The 20,448-nt window shown below is 40.3% G+C and overlaps 1 protein-coding gene across 9 annotated transcripts in view; it reads left to right on the top strand.

Annotated features, from left to right (window-relative positions):
• Positions 1–20,448, top strand: part of LOC133207734 (BEN domain-containing protein 5) — a 965,731-nt gene that overhangs the window by 508,609 nt on the left and 436,674 nt on the right. For 7 of the 9 annotated variants that reach the window (XM_061344850.1, XM_061344847.1, XM_061344853.1 and 4 more), the window contains one exon: positions 9,967–10,006. In XM_061344850.1, coding sequence (XP_061200834.1) covers positions 9,967–10,006 — 40 coding nt within the window. The remainder of the gene's footprint in view (positions 1–9,966; positions 10,007–20,448) is intronic. The other 2 variants (XM_061344851.1, XM_061344846.1) reach the window with 1 other exon arrangement.

Here is a 20,448-nt window from a genome sequence, read left to right on the forward strand (position 1 = left end):
CAGACACCCTCACAGTAAATAAGTTCTTCGTTACATTCAGGTGAAATTTCCTGTGTTTCAGTTTATGCTCATTGCTTCTCATCCTATCTCATGGCACTACCTAGAAAAGTCTGGCCCCATCCTCTTGGCACCCTCATTTCAGATACTTACATGCATCAATCAGAATTCCCCTGAGCCTTGTCTTCTCCAGGCTGAACAGGCCCAGCTCCCTCAGCCCTTCCTCATAAGAGAGATGCTCCAGACCCTTAATCATTCTAGTAGCCCTTTGCTGGACTTGCTCCAGGATCAGCATGTCTTTCTTGCACTGGAGAGCCCAGAACTAGATATAGCACTCCAGGTGAGGCCTCAGCAGGGCTGACTAGGTAGGGGGGATTATCTCCCTCAGCCAGGTGGTAATGCTTTTCCTAATGCAGCCCAGGAGACCATTGGCCTTTTTGGCCACAAGGCCACGTTGCTGGCTTATGGACAAATTGCTGTCCAACAGAACCCCCAGTCCTTCTCTACAGTCAGGTGCTTCTCTATGCAGCAGGTCAGCCCCAACCTATATTGGTGCATGGGGATATTCCTCCCTAGGTGCAGGGCCCTACACTTGCTCTTGCTGAATTTCAAAAGGTTCTCCTCTCCTCATTTCTACAGCCATTCTAGATCCTTCTGAATGACAGCACAGCATGCTGGGGTATCAGCCACTCCTTCCAGTTTTGTATCGTCAGCAAACTTCTTGAGGAGGCAGTCTATCCCTTCTTCATTCAAGTCATTGGCCTCGGTATTGACCCTTGGAGGACAATACTAGTTAAAGGTCTCCAACTAGACTCTGTGCCACTGACCACGACCCTCTGAGACCTGCTATTTAGCCAGTTCGCAATTCACCTCACCATCCACTTATTCATCCTACACTTCCAGAGCTTGCCTATGAGGATGTCATGGGAGACAGTGTTGAAAGACCAGGTAGAGAAGATCTGCTGCTCATCTATCCAGCCCCTTGCCCCATCATATAAGGCAATCAAGTTGCTTAAATTTCCCTTTGGTGAATCCATGCTGATTACTGCTGATCACCTTCTTCCATGCATCCTTATGGTGTGAAACCATGAGTCCTGTTTCTTAAAAGTTTATAGATGTTTCTTTTGACTGTGCTCAGGTGTATTAATGCAGTGGACCATTCAGTGCTGTAATTTAGACCTTTGTTTTCTGGTTAAGTGCTGCCTTAAGCAGAATTCTAATACAGAGCAGAAGCCATACTGAGTGCAAACACATGCTGCTCCCCAAACAAGAAGGTATTTAACTTCTTACGAAGAAGGACTCTTCTAGGGAAAAAAATGTTTCAGAAACCTTCTCTTGAAGTTCCAGGTTTTGGTTATTTTTTTTTTTTTTCTCTTTTCATAGAATTACATTTTTTTCAAAACAGTATTTTCCTTGAGCCCAAGTCAACCTTCTCACCGTCAGTGTGCTGGCTATTCTGGCATGTTAAATTAGTTAACATAGAGAGCATAGGACAACTGCTACTAGCTGGTAGCTTACCTACAGGTTGGATGTGGAGGTTGGTACTTAGCTCCCAGTTTCAATAAATATTCCATGAGTTATACACAGAAAAAGAAGGTTTGGGAGAAATGTTCTGCTGGTCAGAGCACTCATAGCTGGATATAAGCAGCTGAAGTTCAATCTCGAGGTCCAAATAGGGGCAGGAGGGCTATAAATCTCTGGATTTGTGCCTCATTTACTGTGTGACCACAAGCCCCTACAACTGCATGTTTAGTTTTAAAATTGCATATGTTGGGGATTAATCTGTCTTGTCTGTTATCTAAAATAGCCCATAAACAGTGGCTAGGTAGTCAATATTCCATTACTGGTATAGGTAGATATGCTTTGTTTCTAATTAAACATCATTGAACACCGTTCCTTACCCTCAAATGGTGGACTTTCAAAGTCATAATTGCTTTCAGTAATGCTGCTCCTTTCCATCCTAAGACTTAACATAAGACAGGAATTCACAACTAAAGAATGCCTGTGCAGTGCCTAAGGCCATCTGCATGGTGTATAGAGTTTGGTTGTTAATGGCACTGTGTGTGGTCTGTATAGCTTTACCTGTCCTTGTTTACTCTTTTTTTGCGAATAAATAACATTTAAAGAGAAGAGTTTATTAGCTCCTGCTGCTTACTGTGTTCTTTAAGACATAATCTGCTGTTTGTGGCACTAAAGTAATCTATATAGGCTTTAAGTAATTGATGTCACAAGCACAGGATTATAACCACAGCTCCACAATTTGCATAATAATACAACAAACTATGAAAAACTTGCATGGTGGTTTGTTACCAAAACAAACCCTTTTAAATGCTGAGCTAAGCTGTGGAATGAATAGATCATGAACCCTTGCTGTGCAAGTACATATGCTTCATTTAAAACATGCACATAGCCACAGCCACCTTTTTGATTGTGAAACTACAAAGAGGCTTGAGTCCAACCTGGAGGTGGTGTCAGACCATGGAGAAATGGGCTTTATTTTCCTTCATTTCTTGCAGACTGAAAGCTTTTTTAGGAAGAGTGAAGTATTGGCTACATCATCCATTCTTTCTCCCCAGTCTCTACTGGGCATAAATACCAGTGTTTGTGCATGTACTCCATATACTCACATACTCTACACGGGCTGCAGAGCGACTAGAGCACTGGCTACCTGTGCATCAATTTGCCTCAGTATTTGAGGCTTGAATCTGCAAGAATAGAAGCCTATGAAACTGAGAGCTCTGAGTCTATTTGGCCAGTTGTATTCAATGAAAGGATTGGATTTGCTTGCCCATATTTTGACTTGGGTTAAAAAGAGACTGTTTTTAACTAATCAGGGATGTCCTTTGCGTGCATGTCTGAAAAGATGCACTGTATATGCATGGTATATATCATCAAATCATAAAGTTGCTGTGAATCTCCCTTCATGTGGCTTAACTGAGGTGCATAAGGACAGTTATTTTACAGATGCAGAAGGACAGAAAGAGGCTTTCTGTCATCATAACTCTCACTGGTGAAGTTAAGCATCAGTTCACTCCAAAGCAGTTTGTTTTTCCTCTTTCTTTCCAGAGATAAGGTAGTCTTAACAACTTTTCAGCATGATTGTAAATATTTATAGTGGATTGATGGGCTTTTCTTTGGTTCCTAGTGGTTCAGTAAGAATCTGGATACTATCTTTATGAATGCTGTATATGTAAATAAGGCAGCCTATAGATAGAGCACCAGCAGATGTCACTCAAGAATATGTGGAACAGACTGTGAATTTATGTGACCAATAAAACTGAGTGTGTACATTCCAGATGGCCTCTGCTGTGCAGAACTTGGGTTGCTCAGCCTCCCATGGCTGGTGCTTTGGGCACCAATCTACTGCTTTTGGTAGCAATCTACACAACAAGGCTTTGGGGCTGTGACCTACTACTACAGCCATACATACTACATACATACATATTACAGAGTGTTTGCGTGCCTGCCCAAAGACACCTTGCATGGCTTTTCAATCTTTTCTTAACCTTCATTGTAATAATGTCCTTTCCAAATAGCTTTTGAGCACAATAGGACTGAAAGAAGATACTGCATGGGTCTTGTGCTCTTGGAATGAATAGTCAAAGCAAGGGAGAAAGAGAGGTCTTAGGTACTTGTTTAGCAGTTTCTGAAAAATAAAGTATCATGTATCCTTGGCACTTAGAGGTTTTGGGAAAGAAATATGCAGGTGTCAGATATTAAGTAGAAGAATACGTGGACTGTAAGGATGAGTAAAGTAGCTTAATGGTTTGGCACTACCTGTGATTGTTTGGACTTGGTTTTGATTCTAAACCAGAACTGAGTTAGCAAATATTGCAACAATCAGATATCTGTAGTGGTCACTGTTAAAATGGTTTAAAATGCTCATTATAGCTCTTAGCATGAGCGATAATATATCCCAAACCACTTTATAAACGTTCTTCCACACCTATCTTATCAATAATCGATTCCACAGAGGAGGCTACAGCAGATTGAATTTACTAAAATCTCAGTCAATTGTCAACAAGCTGACTGGTTCATTTTATCATTATAGCAGGAAACGTTAGCAGCTAATCATAAAGGAAGTATAAAATGTGAGATTTTGCTTCATTATAAGAACAAAAGCCTGTGATTTCAGGATGGAAAGAAAAGAGCATTGCTTGGCATAACATTGTTTAAAACAAGCAAACAAAAAATATAACAGCAGCTTTAAATCATTGAATTATCTATTTTAACAGGATTTGAATTAGTATCTTATTAGGGTGATTACTTAAATTGAGAGTACAAGTAGGGAAACCTGCATTTGAGAAACTGGACAGGTATGAAGCACTCGCTCACTTACATTTACTTTTTTTGAACACCTCCATTTAAGGCTTCATTAGAAAGGTTTTCCAGATGTTGATTAGCCCTGAATATTTCTGAAAATGTCCAACAACAAACAACTAAAAGAAGGTTTTCATTCCTCTCTCACACGGGCACCTTTTGCATAGGACTAGCAAAAGCTGAGGTGCACAGCTTGTCACCCTTGTACTCTCAGGTAGCGATGCAGAAGGATGGGGCACAAACTTTATCTTCGCCCTCTCTGCACCTTCTCCCTCTACTCTACTGTAAATCCCTCCAGTGCAAAACCAAGGAGGCTTATGGTGATGCTTGTGGGCAGTCGTGTTGTGCCATCCGCAGCATGTCAAGGTGCACACTTGGATCTTTTTTATCTTTTTCTGAACTTTTGAGTGCTTTCATGACATGTTAGAGAATAGCTTTCAAAAGCATTGATGTTACAGAGTGTAGCAATAATAAAGGCCATAGAAATGTGAAATTCAGCCTTCAATACATACTCAGCTTTATTTTGTGAGGCTTTATATTGTGAGAAGATCCACTGGTTTCAATCGCTCTTATGTCAACACAGTCCATTTATAGAAAAGAAGAGTTAATTTGGAACTTAAAAGGAAAAGGCACAATTAGTAACTATTTGTGGCAAAGATTCCAGGAAAAAAAGAAGGAAAAAAGTCATGCACTTGATTTCAAATTTTAACCTGTTCAAACCACATTAAAATTGGATGGAAGAGATCAATAGCAGAGACTAGGCTGGGTAAAATACATTTAAGCAGAGAAAGTCTTGCTGTGGTCCCAGAGAGTCAGTTCCACCAGCATGAGATGTTGGTGAGAAGCCTGCCTTTGGGTTCATAACTGCAGAACATATTGCCCACAGAGTGAAGGCAGTGAAATGCCACAAACCCAAGAAAGAGTTTTCTAAAGCTAAAGTTAAGTCACCTCTGACCTTAGGACTTTTATATGGTGACTTAGAGCAAGGCAGGTATGGGTGACCCTGTGGTCTAGAGAAGCCCCTGCAAGAGCACGCTGTCTCCTGGGACATGGGTGCACGGGTCTGCTGAAGGAGCTTCCAGCACATCAGCCTCATGTAAGCAATACCTGGGTATCTGGCTGGTACTTCCAGCTCTGCTTACCAGTTATGCTGGATGCTGAGGACTTGGAGATGATGTGCTGGGACAGAAGGCAGGGGTACAGATATCTTTCAGATTCTGGCTGGAGGAGGAATGTAGGAGTGGGAAGATGACTTTATAATTGCCTTTTTTTATCACTCTTTCTGACTATATTGACTTTATACTTGACATAGCTTTGGCTGGCAAGTGAGGCCCAGATACATTCAGAATTAGATATGACTAGGTTCATTCTTACATGAGAAGAAAATCATCGGTTGCTACAGAAACAGCTCCATATCAGTCTCATGGGGCATCTTTGCATCTGGCTTTTTCTCCTTCTCTTTTGCTAATATGTAGATAAGAGTCGAAGCAAGTGCAGCACATCCCACATCTATATAAGGTTGGAGGAACTCTGCAGAGAGCAAAGTGTGAAAGAACATCTCTTAGATAAGCTAAACTTAAATGAATGAGTTCATTTACATCCCCCTACAATTTATTTCTTATTTATTTTTTTTATTTTTTTTTAGTTTTGCAACTCTAGCTAATTGAGGTGAAAATTAAATGACACCAGTCAGCAAATATGTTAAAGACCACCAGCATCAAGGAAGAGAGAGGAGGTACTCAGGAGTTACTAAGAAAAATTTAGGAAATGATCCAAAGGGTGAGTTAGAATGTCTGTCAAGAAAATTGCATATTGCAGTGAAATAATAATCCAGATTTAACTTTCAGGCAAGTTGTTTAACTTGATAAATTAAGGAATTAGTTAAAACTAAGTGTATATTATAGGTGAACAGGGACCATTCTGCACACTTCAGACCAGCTCACCAGAGCTGTTTTTCAACTGGTTTTCTAAAATGTAATGAATTCCTGATGCTTAGTAGATTAATATTTATTGAGTGAATCAATGCTTAATTTATTAAAAATTTGCCTTCCTTGTATTTTAATATGATTTGTTACTCATCAGTGCTTACTGCATTAATTAAAGATTGTGTTAATTTTGTGCAAGCGAACGGGATCTGCTGCAGGTTTGCTGCAGAGCCCTAATCCACTGTAGGGATGTTGCCTCTGGCTAGTACCAAGGATAGAAAACTGCGAGGTGGGAAGCTGGTGTGAATCACCACTGGCCTCTTCCTGCCGCTGGGCTTTCAAATAGCTGGTAAAGTGAAAATGAGGATGCTGCCCCTTAAGGGTAGGACAGGCTTATAGCAATAGAGAGGCTGTGGTGATGCAGGGGATCATTCAGTTTGCTTCTTATTAATTACGGCTGATGCTGTGGAAATCATTTTCGTGTTTCTCATGGAACACCTTTTTGACAAACGTAGGTGAAATGCAGCCTTATTAATACAGGAAACTGTCACCTCTTACCTGACCAGAGACGATAGCCATTACATTTCACTGCTCAAGTTTTAGGTAATTCTTGGGACTGTAGGTTACCTGAATATTGGGATAGTCCCACACATCTCTGCAGAGGCAGGTGTTTGAGAAGTGGAAAATTACTAAAGGCAGAACACAAAGAAGCCAGACATCTTGTGAGATGAGCCTTTCGAGAAAGCTGTCAAAACAGGGAGAGGGTGAGCATGCTGGAAGGGGCCAACAGCTGCAATTTGCATCTTTCCGCACTGAAGGGAGAAGTGAATATATAAAGCCCCACAGCCATGATACTTCTGAAGAAATTATTTTATTAATCTTTGTGACACTTGTAAAGTCTCTCTCTTTAAATTCAAATTCTGCTGCTTTTATAGCTACCCATAAGCGTGTCTGTATGGGTTTTCTTTAAAAAATCCATCTAGTTACTAGGCTGCTTGCATCCAGCTGAGCCCTGGAAACGGCAGAGAGCTAGCCCCTGAGATCTGAGATTTCCGGAAAGTGATTGGATCCATAATTAGTGCATTTTTGCATGTTTAAATGCGCAGTTCTGGAATGCACTTTGCTGTTTCCTTCTCTCCAGGGCTTGGGCGAAGCTGAGCCGAATGAGAGAGAATTCTTCAAGGTCCACTGAAGGTTAGAGCAGAGAAATATTTTCTCTCTCAGTGCACTGGGCAGGCAGCAACCACCGTGCTCCAGCCTGGAGCACTTGGGTGGAGCCAGTGCCAAGAGCCTGGTGGTATTTCAAATCCCTTGCAGCAGTTAGGTGTTAGATGCAAAAGATCAGTGCTGCTCCACTTGAAGTCAGAGAAATAACTTGAGCTTAAAGTTCAACATATGCACAAAGATTTCCTGGATCTGGAGTTTAATTTGTTTTTTTTCCAAAGCCAGCTTGAAGGCAGAGTCCAAACAGGTAAAAAGTTATAAACTGAACATTTGACATGTAATAATTTCATTTTATTTCCCATTTTGTTTAGCCTACTCTATGTGATTTTGCTTTCCTACAGTATCAAGTTAAGCTGTTTCAGGTTTTATTTAATATTTGTTTTTACTCTAGTTAATAGACTCAAGTCAGGACCGGGGGCCACTTGAGCTACGTGCCTTTCTCTCTATTCCAAATCTCTATGTTTTGCAACCTTCTTTGGTGATATTTATATTCCACCTTTTTTCCCAGTAGAGAAGCTTTCACAGAGTATAGGTTTTGGGTATATATTTTCTTCTCCAGCTGTTCATTAGATATACAGCATTTGGAGTTCCAGTTGTGCTCAGAAATGTAAGCAAAGCTTTTGGCCCAGTGGGTGCTAAGCCATGGCATTTCATAGCTTTGTACATATAAATCAGGATTAAGGCAGAGATTCTATATAAAATTTAGCTCATTAGGAGATATTTCGTCTTATGGCTCCCAGTGGGGTGGTAGGTCCTTTGCTTATGTTGCCTTATTTCTCCCTGGGAAAGGATGGTGGGGTGAGCAGACCCCACAGTGAAGGGACAGCATTTCTGAGTGGTTCCTGTCAAGGCAACCCAAGGCAGCAGCAGGGTCTTCTGTTCCCTAATGCCATTACCCTGGCACACCTGGAAAAAGGCTTGGCATAGACTGGCCTTAGTATTTTATAATAAAGCAAATGTGATCAAGCACACTGCTAAAGTCATACTCAGGATGACTTAGCAGAGTTAAAAGAATAAAGATTACCTATGAAAAACAGACAGGAATGCATTTTCTCCCAAATATGATTTGTGTTGGACAAGAGTTAAAGTACTGAAGGCCAGGAAGGTTTCAAAACTGTGTTTTTTTCAGCCTGACATCCCAATCAGCAGGCCACATTCACTGTTGGGCACATAGCTGAAGTATATTCAGTGGATGATCAACTGTGTCCATATACTTTAGCCAGTGAAGCTTTACTTATAAAGAAATTATGGGTTTGGAAAGGAGTTTCATCAGTCATAATTTCCAAGGAAGAGCATTCACAGTAGGGGATACCAAGTTAATGTTTCCTCCTCAAGGACTTTCAGCTGTCACGCAGGGAATACAGTGAATACGGTGATGGGAATTAGATTAGAAAAAGATCAATAGGGCTGACAATAAATGAAAGTAACACAGACATTATTGAGCAAATTAGGGAAGAGAAATTAAACTGGACAGTATAATCTTCAATGCTAGCTAGACACACTAATGTTGGGCAAAGTTAGGGAGAAGATAGTAAGTTAGAAAGTGCTATGAAGAAGAGGTAACAGTTTGTCTGTGTGATGGGGAAAGCTTTGCTGGTGATTGAAAGCTGTCAGCCCACAGAAAGGTGGAAAAGGATGACAGTGATCCAGGAGCACAAGAATTTCAGTGGCAGGCTACAGAGGTGGGGAGTTCACCTATGAATGGGACCATACAGTAGCCAAGAGCCTTGGCTATGTGTTACAAAGGGAAAGGGAACATCAGACACGTCCCCCCATCACCAAGGCACTGGTGGGATAACTTGTTCCAGGCAAAAAAATTTCCTAACCTTTGTGTAGTACAGGTTGGTTTGCCCTGTGAAGGTTTGCAGCCCCTCCAGAAACCACTCTTCTGCTTAACCTTATTTGCCATAACTCCCTGTATTCTGCTATCTGTACAAATATCCAGTGATGATCAGGTCTGTCAAGATTTTGGGGTGAGGGATATCCAGTGGCAATGAGATCTATGAGCTGAATGCACTCAGCATGAAAAGAAGTTTTCCTTTTATCAGTCCTGAGTTTGTCTAGATCCTCTTACATGTCTTTGAAAGGTTCACCCCAAGGCAATATAATTGCGTTTGATCACATACAGGCTGTGAGTCAGTGATTGATATGAATAAAGAACTTTGAGTTTCTTGTCTTGGTTCCTTGTCTCCTTCCCTGCGGAATCAGAAATCACTTTTATAAATATATCGGTCCATCTGTGCTTCCAGCCATCCATTTCAAGTTCCAAAAAAGAAATAGTAACACTTTATAAGTGCAAATAAAAACACATTAAAAGGACTGAGCAAGGGGTTTTTCTTTGTCATAAAGTATATGTGGATCCCATCCAAAAGAGTTACTGTGAGCCACGTAACTTGTAATTAATTCTGCTATAAATGTCAGAACACTTACTTTGCAGGTCTAAGCTCACCCACTAAAATTAGTCCCATTTTAACAATTCCTTTTATAATTTGTTTTTCAGCAGAAACGGCAGCTTGACCTCCTGACAATAACCAGCCCTGGTAAGTGAGCTCTACCGCACGGCTCTCTTCTCTTTTCTTAAAGAGATGGTTGTCTAAATGTGTTTTTTCCCCTGTCTCTGACATGCAAAATGAAAAACACTGTTCCCCAGAAAATCTTTCACGTAATAACAAGTGACAGCTATATTGTGCTTGGCAAAGCCCCGGGCAGTTATCCGTTCACAGAGCTGCCTTTTCAGACCTTTACTCTATGAATTTGAGTGCTGATATTTCTTTAAGCCTCCTGGGGTTACAGTTAGTGGTATATCTGCAGGGCAGATGCCCTCGAATTTGCAATGTGTGTTCAAGTATCACAGACATGTGAGTTTGACTTTCCTTGGTGGTAAAAGTGAGCAGTTCAGGGAGTAAGGAGACGGTGGCCTTGTGTGCACATGGTGGGAAACAGGAGGTCCAGGCTGAGGGCAAGGAGCCCGAAAGTAAGTCAGAAAATATTTGGGTAAAATTCAAGTGCCTTAAGTGATCTGCCTCATAATGGCTTTTGTCGTTTGCCCACTGTAATAACCCAAAATGTGTTGTATTGTGAAAGCATCGGGCTCTTTGGCATAGTGAGTTTTGAAGGTCTCGGCACCGTGATTGAAATGCAGGTCGTTTAAATAGTGCTTCTCTTTGATCTCAGCTCTTAAGGCTGGATGGCTTTTAATTTATTACCATTTTTCTGGCTCAGTTTCTTTCCATTAGCTGCTACAGAAGTTTGCTGCCCACCAGCTTCAGATGTACACCGTGCTTGAGTGGTGCTATGTTTTGGTTAACTCTTTCAATTTTTCAGATGTATGTATGTATTAAGCTTTCAGGTTGGCTTTAACTGGGCCTAATGAGTCCTGGCTTTAACTGGGAATAATGTGTTAGCAAAATGAACAGGTGTTATGGGAAGCGAACAAAATGTGACACACATTTGCTTGGATAACAGTTTTGCATCAATAATTGTTCTGACACTCTAAATGTAGATATAATCTGTGACATGGTTTCTCCTTCACTAACCTTGTTAAAATAATAAGAATTAAAATAAGGAGGAGGAACACTTTGTTGGGCCAGATGTTTGAGGCTATTGGCAATTGCATCACATTTTTGCATGTTCACTTTTCATGCAGTTTGCAATTATGTTAATGTATGCTCAGGGCACTTGCTGATAAAAGCAACAATACACTGTGATACAGCCATTGTCACTATTCTGACTAACTTCAAGGACAAACATGGCACATTTTTCATTTTTCCTATCTTCAGCATTCCCTATTTCTAGAGGAAAGCAAAAAAAATCTCTGAAGGTCTTCATCATAATAAACACTCAGGTCTTGCATAAGGGCACCAAAGTTTACAGACTCTGTTTTAATAAGAGAAAAAGAGGGTCGGAGACCAAAATAAGTACAAGACTTTTTCATAAAGCAAATTTATGATACCTTCCTCATAATTTCAGATACAGTAATAATCGGAACAGTGAAAGGGTTGACTAAGTTGAGTTTGTTCATAGATGTGATCATAGTGAGTAGCTATCACTTCAGATCTTTCAGTTTAATAAAGCAATCTACTAAATCAACAGAGCAATTAGTTGGAAGGATCAAAATAGCTTTCAGTAACTGTGTAGAAGACTACACTAAAAAGGGGAAGAAACGCTTTTCATAACATGCTTTTTTCACCAAAATGCAAGTTTTGCCCTTTGATATTTAGCCAAAAATCTACAATCATTAGCTACACAGGAAATAAAAGAAATTGTGTCATGATTCTCTAATTGAGTACCTACAGTTTTGCTTGCAGTCAAGGTATTTTCAAAAGAAGCATGATGCTGGATCAGGCCAAACTTACCTAAGAACCTCAGGCTGAGAGTTTTCAGAGAGGCTGGAAAAGTTAGGCACTTAATTCCTAGTAGGATTAGAAAATGTCAACCTGTGGATTAAAGGGTCTAGTTTGGGCCCTATAAATATAGAAATAAAATAACTTATAGTCTTGAGGCTTTTATCTCTCTTTGGAGGCTGCAGCTTTAAAATATGCCATTCTTTGAGTCCAAGGTCTAAGATCTGACATCAACAGTCTGCTTTTATAACGTCGTGGTTTCGGTTATGATGGCAGATATCAGCTATAATCACTGTCATCCCTTAATGTACTGATTCAAATAAGGGACTGGGTTATTTATTTGCACCTGTTAATCCTTTGGGACTTGTTCCTCTTCTCCACCTTGCCACAGGCAAGCAGCCCTCGTTTGTGGAGGAGGTCACTCGGCCTTATTTATAGTATGAAAGTCCTCCATGTGTCACAAGCAGTATCAGCCACCAAAGCCCTATTGCTTAATTGTGAGAATAGACAAAGGACTTAAAAACCAAAGGTGACCTCTGTGATGTGCTCTCCTGTCATGACAAATACCATCTTGGTTTTGTGTGTGTGTGAAATTCTCAAACCATTTTTTGTATGTTTAGTCAAGAGCCATTTTGTGATCCCTTGCAGGTATTACAGCAGCTCTTCTCCATATGCCATTAAAAAAAAATCCAGAAATTCATCAGCCAATTAATGAGATTAATTGCAAGGTAAAATAATGCCATTAATGTCAGTTAAGGGGTGTTGTCAAATGATAGTTTGTGGGATGGAAACCTTAACGTTACCTCATGGCAGTTGTGCTGTTCCTTGGGGCCAGGGCTGTTGCATGGCTCCCTGGGAATCACCAATGCATAGGTAGGAGTGCCTAATCCTCATGCCCTGAATACTCACCCTTCCTATTGCCTTACTCCACATAGCTTCCAAACACTGAGAAATGTGCTTGTGGCTCTGCAGAATGTGTCTGAGCAGGTTCTTGACTTAAAGGCACATTTGTATGTTAAACTGAGCATGTATAGATCATTAATATGAAACCTGGACTGAGGTCACTGGAAAAAATTGGGAGGTGGAGGGGTAAGGGAAGAAAAAGGAAGGAATACAGAGGGTGAGAGCTGCAGCTCCAGCTACACATTTTGTATGCAACGTACAGAGCTGACCTGGTCCAGTGCTCCTAAGAAAACAGCTATGGAAAGCCCCACAACATGCCCCAAACTGGAGGAAGTCTTTGCTTTGCTGCCGGTCTCCAGAAACAGCCAGACACAAATGATGCATAAGCTGGGAGCGAGCCAGACTCCCTCATGCTCAAATATATTCCTTTGAAGTTGCTGACACCCATGTAAAATGTGGAGGGAGTTCAGTGCTCTGCGTTACTGCTGAGTAGCTGGAGGAATGTTAAGTTAAATCTATCAGTGCTCTCGCCGCACTCCTTTCTTCTTGCCTCTTGACACGTGAGTTACAATTACTCTGTAACACGCTGTATGGTTCAGGGTGCCAGAGTTAGAGCTGATGTGTGCAGTGGGATGGGGGAAGGATGTTAAAACTTGATTAGTAGCTGGCAGGGACGTGCTGGCAGGGAGTGGGGTGTAATGAGATTTAAGTTTGGGTAATTTAAATTTTCTTTAAACTTAGTTTTACCTCTGAATTTGATCCAAAATGGGTCCTCAACATTTTTTTTCTAGTCAGTTTTAGGACTAAATCTTCAGGTGGTTTAGCTCGGCCTTGCTGCACGGAGTAGCTGAGGATCTGCCCTGAATTTTTATGTGGTCGTGTTCCTGTAACGCGTTGAACATGTGTATACAATCGCATCACATTTAGTGGTAACCGCTCAATAGCTGCAAATAAAATACCCCTGTTTCTATAGCTTTTCCATGGAGATAAAGCTTTTTGCATCTCGTGTGTTTACGATAATAACACAGCTTTCCAATTTCTCCTCTCAGTAAGGTAAGTTCATCTCCCACTGAAGTATTTTTTAATAATTGATACCATAAATGGAAGTTTGTTGGAAACTATTGGCTTTGAAAATAGCTAACATGTGATATTATCCAAGAACCATCAGGAAAATTCTTTTGAAATTCTCTTTGATTCAGCCGTCCTCAGGGCTTTATCCTCCTCTACCAGTCTCTCTACTGCCAATTTAAAATAACATTCTCTTGAAATCAGTGCAATGTCAGGAGAAATTCATCAGCACCGTAGGTGCATGTTTCCCAGATGTATATAAACCTACTACATTTGGCAGCAGTAAATTGATTGCATTTAAAAAACCTGGGGTAGTTGAATATTCCATTGTGCCTAGCTTGGCTACAGCATGGAATATAAAGTATTTTAAGTTTCTTTCATTCTGTTTTCAGCGCAATAGAGTAAGAGCTGACTCCATAATTCCTGCCTTTTGCTTACTTACATTTTTCTCTGGCCACATTAGAGGTTTGCATGCAAGGACAGAGCAAGATATTCCTAATCTCTTTGAAGTGGCATTGAGATTTGATCAGAAATGTTAATGGCTTTTTTGTGTGCTTTCCCCTAATCTTTAAGCTTTTACACTTTTAAACAAGAGAAAAAACCTTGATTTTAAAAGTATTTATCGGACTCATTTATGTGGTGAAATATTCTCCCTGCTTTAATATCATCAGTGCTGCATGCTCTAAAAATGTCCCCAATTCATTAATTCATGATATACTGCTACCCTGAATTCTTTTAAGGTGGCTTTAGTTTCTGCCATACATATTTTACTGCTTTAAATTATGGATATAGGACTGTTGCCTAGTTAATTTCCTCTGGTTAGGAAAATATATTTCTACTTTCCTGGCATTGCATAAAGTGATATGTGGGATTTGCTATATTTTTTAGCTGATTAAGTTCTGCATTTCTACATATTACTGCTTATGAGACCCCAAGTAAAACTACGTAAGGGAAGGAGAAGTTTTATGGTACATTTCAAAGTTTCATTTAACTATAAATTCCACCACTAAGCCCTGCTACAAGACTTTTCCATTACCTTCCTGGATAGTCTGGCTATCTACTTCTTTCTAATTGAAGCATGAAAATAATATGAACTCAAAGTCATGAAGCTATAAGACAGGTATTAGTAAAAATGATACAAGGTAATAAAATGTGACAGAAAGTTGTTTGCTGCTAAAACTCTGGTACTATTTTTGCTAGTACTTATTAATTAAGGGTACACTGATTTTTGTCTAAGTATCTGTCAAGGGATAGTGTTCGAGTTTTGAAACAGCCTAACATAATTACTGTTCGTGTTTGTTGGTGAAGCTTCACATGGTGTTTTATCTGGAAATGTGGTAGAGAAATAAATTATTTATCTTTCCAGTAATAATTGGTAATGCTCAGTGATGGAGTGGAACTATTTCTCATATCACTAAGATGCTGGGTGTTAACCCAGCCATTGTCCCGCTATAGTAAAATAACTTAGGGGGACAGCACCTCATTGCTCAGCAAGGCAATAGACCCCAAATGGTTTGTTTGAACGCATAGTACAGAAATTTCTCTCCCATACAAATACATGCTAAAGTCTCAGCAAAAAGGGAAATTCCCATGTTGTCAGTCTTAGCTGAACCTAAAAACTACAGGAAGAAGTTTGTTCTAGACTTGAAACCTCAGCAGGCTGATGGACTGACAGAGAGCAGAGAAAATGAGGGCTTTCTTTTTCTTTTTGTATGCCATTAGGTTGGTTTCAGCTGCCCTGAGGCTAATTAGGAAATTTTATTGTATCCAATTGCTCATCTTTACTGTATCTAAGGGCTCTAAGAACTTCCATTTGCTGTGATAAGGAGAAGTAATATTGTTGCTTGTAATTACTCATTTGTGCAGATCAGAACCTTCCTAATTCTTACTTACTCCTCTCTGCTTGCTGGAATAACAACTGCTACATACTCACTGAACAGTGTTGCTGTTTCCACTGCCTTTTCCCTGTGAAGACAGTCTTTACTCACATGTCCCAGGAGAATAAGCCCACCCAGATCTTTCTGCCTGTTCCCTGACCTATTCCCTATCAGCCTCCCCAAACATCAGTTATACCCATCTCAAATATCACAGTTTTGAGATCTATTGAAATGACACTTTTGATCCGGTAATGCAATGGGAATTTTTTCCCATTTAGTTGCAAAGTATTTACTTTTAGTAAGGCCATTTCATCTCTACCTTTGCATTTTAAAAAATTGACCTTTTTTTGGATACATGTAGAATAAGTGATATTTGCAAAGTCAAAATAAGACTGCAGAGATGATATTCTAAAGGATAATCCATTACTTTTGAAGAAAAATATCAAGCTTTTCCACAATAACTTATTATTATTATGGGTCACCATGATGTTTCCATGCACCTTGGCATGTCCCTTTAATTGGATCCTTACATCTGAAGGTCCGGCATAGTTGCATTGAAAGCTGACATTTCTAACTAACTGACCTTTTCAGGCCCAGTGACACTCCTATAATGATTATCCTCTAGCATTGTTTGGACACAATACCACATACTTCACAGCACATAAAGAATATGTTCTTTGAGAACTATTCAAAATGCCCAATCTCAAGTTAGCAAAATGAGAAAATTGGGTGCAAACATTCATCAGAGTGTTATTGTGCAGGTATCGATTTGAATGCCCTTTCATTTCTCTGGCAAAAAGTGTTGCATTATAGAGCTCTAAATTAACTTCTGTTCTGTTTTTTTTTTTTTTTCCCAGTAAGTATAAAAAGGTCAAATTCATTCATAAGGCTGAATAGATTTGCAGGATATAAGCAATAAGATAGCAATCAACCTTCAAATAACCTTTAAAGAGACAGTATCTTTTCTTATGAACAGTAATTGATCTGCTCATTAAGTCACTGCATACTCTTTGGGGCTCACCTAGGCAAAAATGCATAAGACCTGTGACGAAAGGATGTCAGCTAGAACAAAACAGGAATAAATCCTCACTTGGAAATAGGAATATTTTACAGCTTTGGAGGGGTGTAAAGTTCACGAAAGGCTTGACATTGCCATGTGAATTCTTTGCCTTGACTGTTACAAGTCTGAGTGAAAAAGACATAAAAAAGACCTTGAAGTGCGAATTTGGTATTGGTGAGGACAAGGATGATGGCGTGTTCATACATGCCTGAAACCTGAATACATCTTCAGTTTCCCTTCTGAATTTAGTGACTAATGTGGGAGGGTGATCATTGGACTTTGCCTCTGGTCAATGTATGTATAGGAGGGAGTATATATAGGGAGCCTGACTTGCCACCGTGTACTGCAGTCCCTCTTTAGAAAGCCAGATTATCAATTAATGGCTTTCTTTGCACTGTGAGTGCTTTTCGGATGTGTGGGGGGATTAATATCTCTGCTTATGCAGAAATAAAACCTGCGTCCAGCTTGTTGTATTGCTAATTCCCTGACTGCAGCCTGGTCTAACCTTCACAGGGTCCTGGGCTGTGTCTCTGCAGCTCCTCTGCTATAAACGAGAGCAATTAAAGGCTGGAATGTTTTTCAAGGAAGTGCTTTTTAGCCAGAGACTTGCTTAAAGAGGTTGGATTGTCAATTGACGATACTGATCAGAAGATTAGTGTTCTGTCCATGTCCGTATTTCATTTCTGCATGTAAATCCGCGTTATGTTTTTAGTATTATTTTTATGAACTGCACATACACTGAGGACTATCTGTGCATAATTGATTACAATGAGTTGTCTTGGTTTTTATCTTTGATCAGACTTTTCAGAAGCAGCAAGTATCCCAGGTGACAAGGCTTCCTATGCTGTAAATGTTTGCACGTAATGCTTTCTGGTCTACTTCACAATGTGCAGAATGAGCATCTGGTTCATTTAGAGAGAGTGGAAATGAGCAATTCCATGCACAGGTGTATTGTGCTCCTTCACTTTTTGTGTAAGTGTGGGGAAAACATAAAATAATGTCCTTTTTCTTTCCTTTCTTTCTTTCTTTTCCTTTCTTTCTTTTCCTTTTTTTCCTTTCCTTCTTTCCTTTCTTCCTTCCTTTCTTCCTTTCCTTTCTTCCTTTCCTTTCTTCTTTCCTTTCTTCTTTCCTTTCTTCTTTCCTTTCTTCTTGCCTTTCTTCTTTCCTTTCTTCTTGCCTTTCTTCTTTTCTTTTTTTGTTTTTTCTCTTCTTTCTTTTTTTCTTTCCTTTCTTCTTTCCTTCCTTTCCTTCCTTTCCTTCCTTTCCTTCCTTTCCTTCCTTTCCTTCCTTTCCTTCCTTTCCTTCATTTCCTTCCTTTCTCTCTTTTTTCCTCCTTTCCCTTTCCTTTCCTTTTTTTTCCCCCAGAAGCCCTTTCTAGAGTATCAGATGAAATTTTAATTTGCAATGGCATCTGTATGAAAACAGTCTCTTCACTTAGGAATTTTTTTTTTCTGGTTGTTTAATTATCTGCTGAGTGACCTGAATATGGCATAGTGAAAATCAGTGTATTAAATACCTAGAAGATAGCAGAGGGTTATATTGACACCAAAAAATGGAGTACAGTGCAGAAATGAATGAGCTAGCAGAGACCTGACTAGCAGAGCTGTGCTGCTTGCAGCAGACCCCCCAGTGTGGGTCCAGATGCTGACAGCCCATGTTATCTGGGTGCTGTACCTGAGATAAATAAGCCCTAATTTTTTGTCATGTTTTTATTTACTGTCACAGTCTTTAGGGTGCTGTCATTCCAGTGCTGCTGATTTGCACCAGGACCTGGACCTTTGCTTGTGACTTGTTTTTTAATCTAGCCAGGCACATACAACTAACTGTGCTTCATTTCTATTTTAGTAGCACCCACGTATCCCAGTCCACAGGGATGTCATTGAGCTGGATGCATAGTGTGACGCCAAGATGCCCCTGAATAGCTGGTGACTTACATAGACAAAGCAAGGGGCAGCGGGCAGGAAACTGGAAAGAGGATGTCAAAAATAAAAGATAATTTTAACAGAACTGCATTTTGGTTTTGAGAAGCTGCCCGCTACTGTCTTCGTCACCTTATAGACTCCTGCACATCTTTGCTACTCCTTTTCTTCAGTCTCTGATGTACAGAAAATGGGAAAACAGTGATCATTATACAGCTTCAACAGATGGGACTGAGGAAGAGGGGAGATGGAACTGCACAGAAAGCTTCTTTTTTTTTAGCTCATTTGTTTCTAAGAATTGCCAGTGGGCTCATTTTTTTGATATGCATAACATTTCTGTTAAAGCAGTCAGACGGGGTCACTGGGAAACCCACAAGAAAGGATAACCTAGAGCCTTTATTATTATTTTGAGGTTTTTAGTAGAGATTTGAATGGGGAAGGTGTGATGGTTTTGTGATTCAGACTGAAAGTGCAGGATAACCCATGGCAGAAAAGTGACTTGTTCATCACACAGCTCTGTGCAGTATTGGAGAGAGTTATCTGAGGTGCTGCTAAATGAGATAACGTGCATACTATTAGGCAGTAGCATCGCTGCAGTGTCCTTAAAAAGCAGGTTAAAGGAAGGTGAAATACTGTTTTTAACACCGCGGTCTGCTTCTGATGCTATAGCTGGCTGTAGTATCTGTACACCAGTGCTAGGACAGAGAGTGCTAGCAGAGCAGCAAGGCAAGGGGAAATGAGTCTGGAATAAGGTCTGCAATGGAGCCTGGGGAGAGCAACAGAAACTATTTGCTGGGCCATACAAATCAAAATGAAAGTAAGTGTGTTCGAAATATCTAGGAGACAGCACAGGACTGTATTAGTCTTGATGTTTTTATTATATTATCTGCCCTGTTTCACAGCTGCATCCATTGTCCTTATCCTCTCTAGACTGATGAAAGGAAACAAGATTATCTGTAGAGACTGTGACTTTCCTGACCATCCTCCAGGTAACCCCAGAGCAGTGCGAAATTCTGCTGTCCCCTGTGCTATATCCACCTGCTTGCTGTTCCTCCCAGGGATTGTGAGGGTGTAGGTCCAGTGGTTGAATGTAAAAGGAATCCTTATCTTGTCATTTAGATCTGGTGCAGATTTGCTTTGGGATGTGATCCAGACACTTAAGCTGTCTCATACTCAGACCAAACCCCTAATTGTTGTCACAGGTTAGACAAACCTGACACTGAGAACAGTTTCATGCACTGTGTTAGTGTGTGATCCTGAGCTGAACCCCCTCATTCCAGTGGATGGGCTTGAGTTTTGTTATTCAAGTACTAAAATAGCTTTCTATATACCAGGAAGAAATCCTAAATGGTGTAGTTTGAGTACCTGGGGCAGCTGCTTTGGGCTCTGGGCTGGACTGCCCACAGCAGCACAGCCAAGCAAGACATTTCCCATCCCTCTGCCCCCTGCATTTAGGTGCAAAGGGTCACCTCTGCCGTAGCGTTTTCCTTTCACCCCAGCCACCTGGACACTTGTGGCACCTCAACAAATGCCTCTCAAAGCAGGAACCATGGTGCTGCGGGCATTTGTACCTACCACAAATAGAGATGCCATATACTAGTGCTGCTACTAATAAATATAAACCATATAGATGTCAGGTTGCCCTGAGAATGTATTCTCCCCACAAACCAGGCAGCTCTACTGCAGTGTTCAGGAATTAACTGCAGGAGTATTACTCTCTTAAGGCTTTGTGTTATAGTTCTGTTTTCTTCACCTTTAATCCCACAATGGATTATGACCATACTTTCTCTTATAACTAAATGCTCTTCTGTC

This window comes from Neopsephotus bourkii, unplaced genomic scaffold, assembly GCF_033783945.1.
Source record: "Neopsephotus bourkii isolate Nb327-2 ecotype Australia unplaced genomic scaffold, CSIRO-AGI_Nbou_v1 NB_234, whole genome shotgun sequence".
Classification (NCBI taxonomy): domain Eukaryota; kingdom Metazoa; phylum Chordata; class Aves; order Psittaciformes; family Psittacidae; genus Neopsephotus; species Neopsephotus bourkii.